This window comes from Aptenodytes forsteri, unplaced genomic scaffold (genome assembly GCF_000699145.1).
Source record: "Aptenodytes forsteri isolate BGI_AS27 unplaced genomic scaffold, ASM69914v1 Scaffold262, whole genome shotgun sequence".
Classification (NCBI taxonomy): Eukaryota; Metazoa; Chordata; class Aves; order Sphenisciformes; family Spheniscidae; genus Aptenodytes; species Aptenodytes forsteri.
Genome location: NW_008795710.1, coordinates 798,050 through 812,325, shown reverse-complemented (window position 1 = coordinate 812,325; position 14,276 = coordinate 798,050). Strand labels below are relative to the sequence as shown.

Genomic DNA, 14,276 nt, shown 5'->3' with positions numbered 1-14,276 from the left:
ATGGCTTTTTGTAGTGTTCTACTGTTGTCTGTTGTATAGTTTTGTAGTGTTGTGCAACGGCCACTTGATTGAGACTGAAGTTAGTACATTGTGAGGATTTAGTTGTCTTTAACAGTACACGCACTTACTTTTGTCTTAATGGAAGTTCATAGACCTAAGTAGCATCACTGTGTCATAAAGGACATTTTGTTTGAGCTTGTATCTGCAGTTAGGAACAAGCTGGTGTAAGAGGACAGGATAATAGATCATGTTCACACAGTCCCCCAAATACTACAGGTCCATCCAGTCTATCTTTGTTGTACGTTTTTTGTCCAATCAGAGAACTGTTCACTGCAGAATTTCACATTTTAGAGGATTAACATAATGATTTTCAATGATGGAAGATTTCTGTTTTGCTAGTGTTAAAAGTCCAAAGAAAAAAATGATTCATGGCAGGCGCTGTGAATAGCAATTGGCATCCTAGGCCTTCTGCAAAATTCATAGCAGTTTTGTTTATTGCTGTTTTCTAAAACTCACTAGAGAATTTCTGTTGTATAACACTTCATGTTTGATACTGTTTAAAACAATGTCATGTAGCTAGCACTAGAGAGAGGCAACATAAAGGTGCAGTCCTAAGATTCAGTCGCCCTCAAGCACTGGAAAAGTCAAGAATTTGACTACTGGAAACATGGAGTATTTTACATAACACATCACATATGACTAGGTCAAGTAGTTCTAGGAACCAGTATTACGTATAAATATCTTCTGTTGCTGTTAAGTGTCTCACTGTAGATCTCAATAAAAAAATAGGCATAAATCTTGCAGGGTGGGTTTCGCAGAGAAGCGCTGCTGGAGAACGGTGGGGTGGCTGGAGCGCGGAGGCTGTGAGCTGCTGACTTTGCTCCTGCAAAGTTGTTCTAAACATTTTTCTCTAAACTACATGGGGGGAAAAAAATAAGGAATCAACCCAACAAACGTGGATAGAAGTATTATCTATCCTACTTAATGTTTTGAATATGTTTATCTGTTCTTTGTAGGGTGAAGAAACTAAAGCACTGACTCTGGTCCTTCATCGTGACTCTGGCTCTCTTGGATTTAATATTATTGGTGGCCGACCATGCGTGGTATGTTAATTGTTAAAATATGTTTGCCCTTTCCAGTTGGGAAAAGCATGTAGGTCAACACTTAGAGTAAAAATGCTGCTGACAAGCATTTGGTTCTCTTGGGATTCTTTCACAGCAAATCTTGTATTCAGATTTGTATGGGATGTCTATTAACTGCACTGTCTTTTCTCTCACAATGTGTTTATTCTTGCATATCGTCACAGCTAGCAACAGTAATATTGGTGCAGTGTCACTCCCAAAATGGTGAAAGCCGTGGTGTATCTTTCTCAGACCATACTGCTTTGAAGACATTGCATGAGTTCAGGGCCCGCAGCTTTAGGCCCTTTACAGTTCATTAAGAAAACCTTTCCACCAGAGATTAAGCAGCCCTCTGTGCAGGTGAAGGGATGTAACTTAAACAACCTACTTTTGAATTCTATGATTTCAGCAGATGTTTCCTGCACCATACACTCACTAATGTATTTTTTCTGGATGCTTGTTGGCTGGAGCTGCTGCATATGACTTTAATTACATCAAGGAGTAGATTATACCTTGTCCTAGTAATTTAGAAAGTATTCAGAACTACTTCTTGGCCGCTCAGAAATCTGACGTTAATCACGATTTATTCCTAGTAAATTCACTTGAAAGTTATTTTTTCTTTATAGTTAGAGTTTTTCAATTTTCCGAGACACTGTTCTGCACTGGTAGAAGCTGGTGACACAATACACTGGAATATGAAAATACCTTGTTAGGTATAAGTTGTTTTTCATGGTTTTATTTTTAAGCCTCCAGAGGAAGAGCTGTGCAACTAAAAATAAAAATGCACTGTTGTCTTACGTTTGATGTGCAAGCAGGCTGCCGTCTCACTGGATTTTACATTAAGAATAATTGTAATGACTATTACTACTGAGCTGGCCTAAGTGAGAGGAAAATTATCATCATGCAACTAATGTACCTAATGGAAGTCTGTTCCTGGTTGTTTAATCTTTCAAAATGGGAGTGTCCGGTGTTCTCATTAGCACAAAGTAATTCCATATGAAGACATCAGTAAGAATATTTCTTCCAAATTACACGCACTGTTGTGACATGGACAAGTTTTAGCTGAGGGCAAATTAGAGTTAGTTCAAGGTACAATAATGTATTTTTCTTTCCATCCTTAAAGGACAATCAAGATGGTTCATCTAGCGAAGGAATTTATGTATCAAAAATAGTTGACACGGGGCCTGCTGCTAAGGAAGGAGGGCTACAAATTCATGACAGGATTATTGAGGTATGTGACTACACCATCCAGTCTCTTTTAATAGTGCGAGTTCCATCTCAGGTCTTCAAATGGCATGATGTTTAGTGTGGGTTTAGGAGAAATGTACCATGGTAAACACTATCTAGAAGACATGTCTGTTAAAATATGCTTGACTTGATTCAGTGCTGACCTTCATGGCTTTAGGTATAGTTCTTACCTAAATATAGAAACCAGATTATGGATGGTATGTGCATGTCCTGACTTTCTGAGGAGCTAGCATCTATCTGGTATGCCGTAGATATTTCTTTTTAAAGCTATTGGAAACTTGTAAGTTATTTAGTTAAAACCATATGTGAAATATCTGTGGTGCAAACCATGATTTTATTTTTCTTGGTTTCTAAAACCACGTTTTGAACAGCTAGAAAAAGTTCTGCTCTGTAATTTCTGTATGGTTTATTATAAACCTAAGTAACTCCCTTAATGTTGTTTGTAAGTTCTTATATTACTCAGATTGCAGTCTGAATTTCTTCTCATTTTGCCAAAGTCTTGACCTCAATAAAAAGTCCTTCCTATGAAAGAGATGGTTGCTTGAAAAGTTTCTCGCAATTTGCAGTGAGCAAATTTCTTTTTTGGGGGAGGGGGGGAGAGAGAGAGAGAAAGGTTAGTTTTCATGAAACAAAATGCAGCTGACTGAGTCAGTTCCCATTGTTTAGCATTTTACAGTTAAGAAAACGTATTCTTCACTGTCTTATTTTTGTAGGCTGGAGAAACTTTGAGAGTCTATTGTTCAAAAAGATAAGTGCGGTGTTTGTTGCCAAGGATATCATGGAACAGCCAGTTTCTCTAAGTAATGGAATTCCATTGCTCTTATGTTTTGCAAATGAGCAATAAACAGCTGTTAAGGATTTTCTGTTGGCAGGGGACAATGTGTGTTTGCTATTTTCTGTACTGTTATGGTAAATTGTATTCACAATTTAGTAAGGATATAAAATATTAATTAAATTTCTTCATATGGGAAAGAATGGAGCCACAGTAGCAGAACTATAAAAAGATAAGAAGCTGAGCTGTGAAATGATCCAGAGTTGCTTAAACTATATATATGACGTAACATAATTGCGAAAAGGTCTGGACAATTTTGTGAGAACTGTGCGATTTCGTTTGAACTGAGAATTTTCCCATAAGCATGTATTTCCCCAAAGCATGTTTGAAAAGCTGACATCCGTTTCTGAAGTAGTACGTAGTCACATAAACCAAACAACTGTATGAAAACCAAAACTTTGGAAAATCAAATACCCCAAAGTTAGGAAATGTCCTAGTCGCTCTATGCAAGGCCGGTTCAGTCTCCTTGAGTGTAAGCACCGTAATTGCAGTCATACGGCATTTGTCTGCAGAAGTCACCCTCACTCACGGCACAGGGGACAAGGGCAGCTAACCTCCATGGGCTCTGCAGCATCTGCTCTCTGTTGCAAGGGACCTCCCTCCTTACTGCCTTTTTTTTTTTTTTATACTCCCTCCTTACTGCTCCATTTCTCCACAAGTTTAGCATTTGGCAACGCTAGCGCAGGCCGGGCTAAGCAACTAAATACCGTTATGCTGGACACACACTGAGAACCTGAGAAGAACACAGAGGAAGGCAGGCTGGGTGAGCTTTCCTGCTGTACTTCTTGGCTGCGTCTCCTCCCTGAGTGGAGTCATGCCTATGTGAGCAGTGTTTGTGCAGGGTCTTTTCCACAGTTCAAGTTACATTTTCACGTAAGAGAAAACCCCAGAATAAAGACATTAGGGCGATTTGTTGTATTTATAACACACCAAGGGTAGCAGGAACCCATGTGTTGACAACTCTTGTTGTGCTGACCACAAACTCATTTTCATATTCACTCTTCTCACCTCTAAATATATAGAAAGTGCTGATGAAAATGTAGCACATTGTTTCCCAGTAGTTGACTTTGGGTGCCTCCACATCAGCATGAGTTTGGAGTAGGAGTGTCCTGTTGAAGCAAGTCTCTGACTGGTGCCCAGCTAATGCGGTTCGATTCCCGTTGTGGAGTCATCTCCAAGTGTGCTAACTGGATTTTTTTTTAGATAAAACTAATTCATTTAATGCACCCCAGCCACTACAGGCATCCAGTTCACAGAACTAGACTCGAGTGCTCTAATACAGAACCCTCAAAATACATGTAGTGTGGACATCAGGTCCTGAAAGCAACCGTTTCATTCTGTATTCTCTGCAATTTATATTTAGTGGGCTATATCTAACCCTAGTCTGGGTTAAGGAAAAAAGGGCATACCTCCTGCATCAAGGCATCTGAGCGAGCTTTATCATACCAATATCCAATTATCTTAGATAATTGCAACATCCTGTAAGTGATCTAGATGAAAATTAGGTAATGTCCAGTGATAGTGTCCTTCTAGAGGCAGATTTTTTTATAACCTTCACACTGCCAAAGTTTTGATTTGGCAGTTTGGCTGAAAAATCATTTACGGATTTAGCTGTAACTGGCAGGACACAGCTGGAGGACTCAGATGGAACTTGGCATAGAGAGTAGAGCATGCTAGCAGGTCACATTTGCTTTCAAAAGCATGAAAGATGGTAGAGAAAGATGGTAACGGCTATCTAGAACTGAATTTAGCTATCTAGTACTTCTTTGACTTGTTCATTCAATATTAAGGTTCTATGTATCACCAGCATGATTTTAAATAGACTCTTTCACAATGAACTCTTATTCCAGTATAAGCTGCTGAGCATAACATCTCCAAAATTAATTCCAGCATCCATCACAGAGAATTTACAATGAAGTAAAACATAAATTATTTGATCTCCTTTTGGAAAATGTTCCTTTGCTGTGGATCTCCTGGTGGATGCATTCTGGAGCACACATAAGAGTGTCATTTCTCATTTTCAGAACTGTCACAACATTTCTAATTACTGAGCAGGGATTAGGCAGTGTAAAATATAGCCACATACATAGTACTGTTTATAGCTGGTAGCAAATGCATTATTATATTGATATTTGCTTGCAAATTCTATCCCCTGACAAATTGATCCAGAGAAACTTTGAATTATGTCAGAGATAATTTTTAAACATATTTTCCTTATGTAATTTGGATTTCCTGTTTATCATATTTTAGAAGGTTAAATGCAAAGAAGTTAATCAGGTTTAAGAATTGTCTTGATTTTTCTGTAAAAGCAATTTTTTGCCCCTTTGATATAATTGACATAAGTAATGCCACTATGAAGTACATGTTCCTACTGCTAAATGACATACATGAAGATGAATGTTGCGTGGTCTGTGCTACTCAGTCTTCAAAGCAGCATGTAACAAATACAGAGAAATACGCCTTTTCCCTTGTATTTTGTTTTACAGAATCTGTTTAATAACGATATTTAGTGCTTATATAGGACTATGAAGATCATGTTATGGCTATTAACTGCTTAATTATTAAACCGTGAGGGGAAATTATATTATCCTTATTTTGCAAATGGGTAATCTGAGGTATACAGGGAAATAACTTCTGGAAGTTCTTGTCAGATTAGGGTTAAAGACTTGGATCTTGGTCTGTTTGTAACTGCTCTGTGTAAACCAATGCTTCTTACTTATATCTGTTTTCAGATCTTTCACAATTATTTACTGCTTAATTATTAAACCGTGAGGGGAAATTATATTATCCTTATTTTGCAAATGGGTAATCTGAGGTATACAGGGAAATAACTTCTGGAAGTTCTTGTCAGATTAGGGTTAAAGACTTGGATCTTGGTCTGTTTGTAACTGCTCTGTGTAAACCAATGCTTCTTACTTATATCTGTTTTCAGATCTTTCACAATTATTTTGGAAGTGAGCAAGTAATGACACTGAGATTTTCTCTGGTTTGACTACATGTTTTTTATGCAGTTCTGTACTTATACATTCAAAGCAAGCAGCTGATTTAACGCAGTACTAGTGATTTACTGAATTATTGTTAAGATGTTCCATAGCAAATTGCCATGTTAAAAACATGCTGAAACTATTGATTTTTATGCAAAGGAATTACTGTTCTCATAGATTTCATTTTTGTCAGGGTAACAAAATGGTCCTAATTTCCTCTCTTAACAGAAGTTGGTTCAAGTCCCAGCCATGAATGCCTCCTCTACGCAGCTGCTTGGCATTTCTTAAGAAAAAATTAGATTTTCAGAGTTTTTATTTTTAAGCACATCAGCTCTGAAAGATTATAAATTAAATATGGCATTCTCTTCTCACTAATAGTAAACTTGTTTGTTTAGCTTTGGGACTGCTTAGAAAGAAGGAGGCTTTTGAAACGCTGACTGCTTGCCACCTTAAAAAATTTTAAGCACAATTAGGGTACTGTTGAGGTAGTATAAACTGTCACAGCTCCACTGAAACCTTGAGGATTTATGCCACCTGGGACTTGCCCAGTGTTTCATGCTGCTCACAGGAAGGATCATTAGTTTAGGAGTTGAGAACACGTCTTAGTGCATTTGATTGATTTTCCCCAAAGCACACTCATTTGCTACAAATTATAGGCTGCTTTTCTATTACATGGATTTATTCACAGATTACACATAAGAACAATGAAACTTTTTAGCAAATCTTCTTCTACTGTATATGTATAAGCAAAGTGTACAATTCCCTGTGGGTTCCCTGTTCACCCTATAGCACGTGTGCTGTTTTGGCAGAGCCACTTTCCGCTCGCATGAGGTGGCTAGGTGGCTTTCCGCAAAATGAATTTGGTAGCTGTGTTAGCAACATAGCCTCTGAAAAGTCAAATCGGCACGGAGAAGGTACATCAGCCACGCAGGAACGGCAAGAAGGGATGCGCTGGCAGGCACGTGGCATACCTTTCCTGTCAGTGACACGTACATGCTAAGAAAGATCCGCTGCTGAGGCAAGGACTGCTTTAAAATTGAGTGAATGAATAAATGAAGAAACATTTCATGTGGTCTGCTGGTGCGTGATGGGGTCTAGTTTTTCCACAAGACTGAGCCTCCGGGCTGAAAGGGTTCAGTGTATTGCCAGTCTGGTTTTCTCCGCAGTTGTCCCTACCCTGTGCGCCCTGTTCCACTTATCACCACTCACAGGCGCCTCACAGGAGACTTCCACAAATAATCAGTAAAGAAAATTATTAACTGAATACAGCCTTCAATTTCTCATTTGCTGGTGAGCGCTTTTTAAAATTATGCCAGCTTTAATACGATAAACCTAAGCCTATAACTACTTGCAGGAAACTTACTGCAAGCACTGGCTGAACAAGCGTATAGGTTAAACGGAATTTTTTCATTGTTGTTAATGGAAGAGTTCAGCTCTGCAAACAGGATTTACTGCGCAGCTACATACACTTAGGAATTAATTTTCTAGAAGAAAACATTTTCAGACAGTGACAAAATTGGCTGCTCAAGTTCCTGCCAGGACACGCAAGCACATTAGACTATTTGTGGAGAGCGAACACAACAGCTATAGCAGAGTCAGCTTTTTTTTTAGAGTTTATACTCCTAGAAAACTTTCCAAGCCCTTTATCCATATCTGTTAATGGTATCTTACAAAGCAGCATCACGCCTGTGCTAAAACAGATCCTGCAGCTTGGTCAAAAGGGAATAATAATAATGTTAAGAGGAAAATGTAAATGAAAACAGGCGGTCTTGCTTATCACTGCATTTTTTTCCTCTCATAAATTTATTTGCCTGATTTCATACCAGCGCTACAGTCTAAGCTGTGGCAGGGAGGTGGGGAAGCAAGGGGATGAGCCAGACAGCAAAAAGAGAATGAACCAAAGAGGTACAACAGGATTTTTACAGTAAATACTGTACTATCGTCCTTCCCACGAACAGAAAAGAAAAATAAGTTGGATGGGATGAAAACATAAGTGTTGCAAACAAAGAAAGCAATGTTGTTTCTAGTATTATGGACCTACAGTCTCTGCCTCTTCACTGATAAGTAGGCTGCAGAGCTCAAGTTATAAGCACGTTTCATGCTGCAACTTTTGAAAAGGTCCAGCATGAGTTCCCCTCAAATTTCCGCACCATCTTACTCTTTCTTCTTTTTAATAGAAGTCCGCAGCACGTTGACCCTAAGCATAATGTGAGCATTTTGAATCTATGGAAGCTTAGAATATTGCTCTCAAGGGCATGCTGAATGAAAAAGAGGTAATTAAATTATCCAAAAAAAGCTCTCTAAACTCAGGAATAGATCCCTTATGTGTAACACTTCTTAAATTAATGGGATTATGGTGTCTGTGTCCCTTCTCCCCCTGCACACAGCCCTCTACCCTGCACTTACCTCCGCTCTTGCTTTCCTTGCTAACACAGTGTGCTTGAAGACAACCCGGTATCAGTCTTCAGCTAATGTAAAATCTGTCCTGTAAAACCTTTAGTGGTCTTGACATGGGGACATGACAACTGTGCACAAATGAGAGAAAATAATTGCCACTACTGGAATTAGGAGGAATACCATTTTTCTTTAAAGATGCTGCAGTTATATTTGTGAAAGAGCTTCCCCTATAGCAGCACAAATCTTTAGCGTGACCCCGAAGACAAGTGCTGCCGGGGTGTCCGAGGCACACCGGGGGGGCACATGGGGACCCCTTGTGCAGCTCTGCCCTGCTCACACTGAATTGGGGGGAAAACAGTTTAATGGTAGAATTTTGCCCTTGTTCCTCACATATGTGCAGAGTGGCTGCAGCAGTTCCAATTTTACACAAGCTACTTATAAGTTAATTGGACATGGGGGATAAACCTAGAGCCTGTTGTTGGAATCAGTCACGTTCGGAGGCTCTTCCAGCACTGGGTCTTCTCCGAGCCCCAGGAGATGGCCCTGCACCTACCTGCCGGCAGTCCCCAGAGCTGCTCAGCTTTCCACAATACCTGTTTCATCTGTGGCTTTGCTGCTGTGCTTTGGTACTTCGTCACTTCATCAGCATTTTCTCCCGAGAGCCCCATTCCCCTTTTTCTCTGGAAATAACCTACAATCCCTATTCCTCTCATGTGCTACTCTCTACAAGCAGCTGTACCCCATGGAAACCCTTTGACGTCCCTACTATGGGGAAATGCCTGCGGAGGGTGAAAGCCCAGCTGCTCTGCAGTTGGGGCGGGCTGGGAGGGGGTGGGGACCAAACACCCCCAGCCTCTGCAAAGGAGTTAATGTTGTTCATGTTTGTGTTGGAATTGCACGGTTAAAAGGGAAGTTGCTCTTGAGAAAAATAAGTGATTATGAGGAATGTACTTTCCAGGTCAAATTCTCTTTGTCATCAAGTCATCAAACTTTTCATGACTATAGGGATGGAAAAAGCAGGAGAAAAATTCTCTTGATAAGATAGCATTTTATAACTCTCTAAAAAACAGTGAAAGTCACAGATTATATATAGCATATGCCCTGCCTCCAAATTTTTTTTTCCTCTTTGGTGTGGTTATTAGCTTGTTTGGTACCACGAGGAACAGGACTTGGAAAGGAAATGCAAATGGCTTTGATGATTTCCAGGCCTGTCAAATGTCACATTAAACAAGGGACTCGCTCGGTTGACTCATGTATTGCCTGATCACATAGCTCATGAAATATCTCATCCATTCTCCCTCAGCTGTGTTTACCATTTTCTGGTAAACCAATCCATGCTAATTAGCTTGATAAAACAGCTATCGGTCAGTGCCTAGCCTGCCTTTTGCCAGGCTGTTCAGTGCCGAGCAAACAGAGGTCGTTCCCTCCGAGTGGCACGGTGGGACAGTTGTCCTGAGCTAGGGGATAAGCCTGGTGTGTCACCGCATGGGCTACAGGAACAGTCATGATGCTGCAGATCAGCCCATGGCTGACACACATGCATTGAAGAGAAAATACAAACCACCTGAGAAATCTACATTTTGGTGTTATGAATTATTACTTTCAAAGAAGTGAAAAATAGCTGTTTCATATTCTCTGTAGCTAAGCGGAGAGAAACATGTCAGACTCCAACAGACAAATACTTCTTTTAAAAAGGATGCATATAGAACATATAACAACGTGAGAATTTAATCTTCTTTTCACATGTGGTACAATTCCTTGCATTTTGAATCATCTCCTGTTCAGTTTTCCACATTTGAAGCCAAACCATTATGATTAACTGTTAGATTTTATTTTTAGATTTTTGAATGCGCTGAGTCTTTTTAGAGAAAACACACAGAATGTCCTATCAACTATTTTCACACATTCTGTTTGTATCATAATAATTGGGCAATTAGCCATGATCATCCTTAATTTAGTACATATGCAGTACATTACCATGTCAATTGTACTAAAAGATATGCATAAAGTAAGTGCAAATTAACTGACAAAAAAAGCAAGCTCAGACCATTGCTATTCAAAATGCACTTGAGTAAAATTTGCATAACTTTTTATTTGGAATAAAAATGGAATTTGTCCAGCAAATGTGAAAAGTACTGAATGTGTGAGGGTGACCAAATCTTCCTGGGATCCTGAGTCCTGATCCTGCAGCTCAAACCTGGTTTATTCTGGTGGTGGGATTTGTTCTGAAGAACAAGAACATGGCATGCAGACCTGCTTGCCATGAGTGCCTAATTTGTGCTTTCTTCACAACAGCATGTTTCCTTGCTGCCCCCCCCCCCCATATGGAAACTGAACTGAAATCCTGGAATCTGTTCTAGTAAGAAATATAATGCAAAGTCACTTCCGATTAATGATATTTGTAGCTTTTAAGTCAAATAAAGTCTTACTGCTTGATAGTAAACAAAATATATTCCAATATGGGGTATGGGGTTTTGTTTCTTTTTCAAAATTGCTAAATGTGAGTTTATGATAAGACACGAAACATTACAAACAGGAAAATGTGGAAAATGAGGGTACTTGATTAGAAGTTGATCAAATTTACTATATCAAATTGTATAGCAATAATGGCATTACATTCATATTCTCTCTCATACATAAGGCTTTTTCCTTTGCCTAATTAGTTTATTCTTTACACCATGAAAAATTGGAAGCTGTTCACAATTAACTGCAGTTCTGTGCTTTAAACACTAAGAGGTGACAACTTATCAGCATTGTGAAATTAATTCCAGCATTGTTGACTGCTTCTCTACTTCATGCGTGATGTTTTGATAAATTTTAAAACGATATAACTTTATTATTTTATGTTCCGCTACAAAGGGCAACTACAGGACTTGTAAAGTTTTAGACTCTTATAAATACAAATTGGTACTGGGCTGACAATAACAGTAGTTGAGAATTTTTTGCTTCAGCACTGGGGCTTTTAAATGACTATAGTATTTAAGTTGTTGCTTTAAGACTTTATTATGCATTTTAGTATCCAAAGTAAGTTTGTATTATGTTAGTTTTCTCAATGGTGCAGCGTTTCTAAAAAGCTTCTATCTGTAAAGTCTTATATTTGTAAAGGGAATTTACCTCAGAAAGTGAATTTGGGTTTTAAAGTCTGGGTGGGGGAATAATACTTCAAAAAAGGAACATTGAGAATTTCTTATGAGTGGAAGGAGGAGTGGTACAAACCAGCTGCGTGGGTAGATCGCTAGATGGTAGAGACACACATCCCATCCCTGTGTACATGGCAGGAGGCATTCCTTTTGTGAAGGACTAGGTGATGACTGCGCTCTGGGCCACACAATTCCCAAATAGCAGAAGGATCTTATCTGCAACTTAAATTAGGCACTAAAGGTGTAATGTGCCCCAGTTGTGTGAGGCAGGTGGAAAAAAGTCAGAATCTGGAAAACAGTATCTTGATGGTGCAAGCCCCTTTTTAATAGTCTGCTGAAGTCTGGTGTTTAACTAATCCTAAAAAATATCATTAATTTATATAGCATCTATTTTAGGACCTGACCTATAGATCTCAGGAAAAGTATACCCTACAGCAGGCTCTTCTTATATACCCTTTCCCACTGACACAGTTATCATCCATAACCCCAGTGTAGTATCCACAGCTTACTCGTATGATCCGTTTACCAGCAGTACAGAATTCATCCTGTTTAAACTGAGATTAGATGACATATGAAGAGTCATGACTGGTCTTTTTTAGTGTCATGAGTTTTATCTGGAAGTACTTGCCTTTATTCTTTGCCATCATCCAAATAACTTCGACATGCACAAAAGCGTGCAACGCTGGAAGCAAGTAAAAGCTTTTGTGATGAAGCTCGGCCCAGGAACCAATTTAATTTATGCACAGATTTTCAGAGACGTGAGCCACAGGTGCTCAGTCCTGTAAAATATCACAAGGATATTGGTAATTTTGAAATCCCATCTTCAAGTTTAACAAAGAGAATAAAACCATTAAATGTTTCACGGGATCATCAGGTTGGAGAGGACCTCTGGAGATCATCTAGTCCAACCCCCTTGCTTCCAGCAGGGTCAACTGAAGCCTCTAGCCCAGGGCCACGTTTCTTCCTTGGGTGAATAAAAGCACATACGTGTTGTGCATGTGAATAGTCCTTTTGGGCCATGGGGTTGAGCAAGAATTTGAGCTGAAAACTAGTAAATATTATATATAGTAAATATTATATATTAATGTGTTTGATTGATTGGATGAATATGAGAAAGAAACCAGCAACAGGAAGGGAGAGTGAAAATGTTTCCTGGATCATTTGAGGGGGGAAAAAAAGGAATAAAGAACTTTTTAGTGCTATTTTTTCTTCTTCTCCTCTCTCGGTTCTGCAGGCTTCCCAGCTCAGGAAGATTTAGTTTATTTCTTAAAAGGTCTTGCTTATAAAGCAGACCTTTTTCTGGCCCTGGCCAGCTCTAATAAAAATTAGCAGTAACTTTAGCAGCTGCCATACCACATGACTGCTTGGAATCACATAACTTTTTTCCTCCTAAAGAAACACACAAAGAGATCATCTGATCTCCACCCTTGCAGTGTTCTCTGAAGTGTATTTTTCTAACTTGATTTCCAAATAAAAAAAATCTTTTTCTTCTTTCTTTTAACAATCCTCTCTTTTTAAGACCAAAATCTGACTGTAAATAGTAACGGGCTCTAGGTAGAGCTTTCAAGAGTTAAGTGAATATGGTGATTATTTTTATTTTTGCTACTTCAAACTATTACTGTTTAAGAAGCCATGTCATGGGCAAAAGATAGTATTTAAGATAATCAAAGAAATATTTTGTTGCTGAAATTGTGGGGGTTTTGGGGGCTTGTAATATTTCTAAGAGTATGCTTTTGGATGGAGATACATTGTGGTTTGACAAGGAGAAGGTCATGGTGAGAAAGAAGACTCCTATGGCCATGCCACATGTAAAGCCTCAATGATTCTATGATTCTATGAAAGACGACTCCTATGGCCATGCCACATGTAAACTGAACACAGACTGTTGGCTCAGACCAGGTCCCATTTAATTTGCTGGAAATCCCAGAGTATCTAACCTGACCTGCGAACACAGAGCAGTTGGAAGTTTAAATTATTCTTCCTGTGTGGCATGTGGAGATGCACCATTGTTTTCCAGCTAATTGTTTCTCCCCCTAGCAAAAAAGGAAATTTTTTCTTCCTTAAATGCTGAGTCTATGCAGCAGCCTAATACCACTGATGCAGAGTAAATACTACTTAGTGTAAAAGACAAAGGTGGGATTGATCTGTAAAGCAGATGGCATGTTGTTCTACATGAAGATGCAGTCTAACCTGTTGAATTAAATACGGCTAAAGGCATGGCTTTAAACCAGAGCCAGCAGGAACCCTGCGCAAAACAGCCGGTCTGCGGACCAGAGCAGATGCTGGGCAGACACACCAGTGCAGTTCTTGCATTTTTACAATTAATTCTTTTACCACAGTTCTCACACAAACTTTTAAGCACTTTTTTTTTAAAAAGAAATGTTGATGAACTTATGTAGGTGTGTAAATCTGTACTATGTATGGAAGTTTATAATCATTTGCTGAAACCTAAGAACAAATAACCCCCTTTCTGTACAGTGCTTTTTTCTGATGCAAGTTTCTTGCAAAGAAAAAAATAATCTTTGTTTAATGAGGAGACCCTGCTGACTGCGTA

The 14,276-nt window shown here is 39.0% G+C and overlaps 1 protein-coding gene across 1 annotated transcript in view; it reads left to right on the top strand.

The window, feature by feature from the left end:
- The first annotated feature begins 247 nt into the window (after positions 1-247).
- The window catches only part of LOC103902343 (PDZ domain-containing RING finger protein 4), a 48,414-nt gene continuing 34,385 nt past the window's right edge, over positions 248-14,276 (top strand). The window contains exons 1-3 of the mRNA XM_019473158.1: positions 248-298; positions 1,017-1,103; positions 2,245-2,352. Coding sequence (XP_019328703.1) covers positions 248-298; positions 1,017-1,103; positions 2,245-2,352 — 246 coding nt within the window. The remainder of the gene's footprint in view (positions 299-1,016; positions 1,104-2,244; positions 2,353-14,276) is intronic.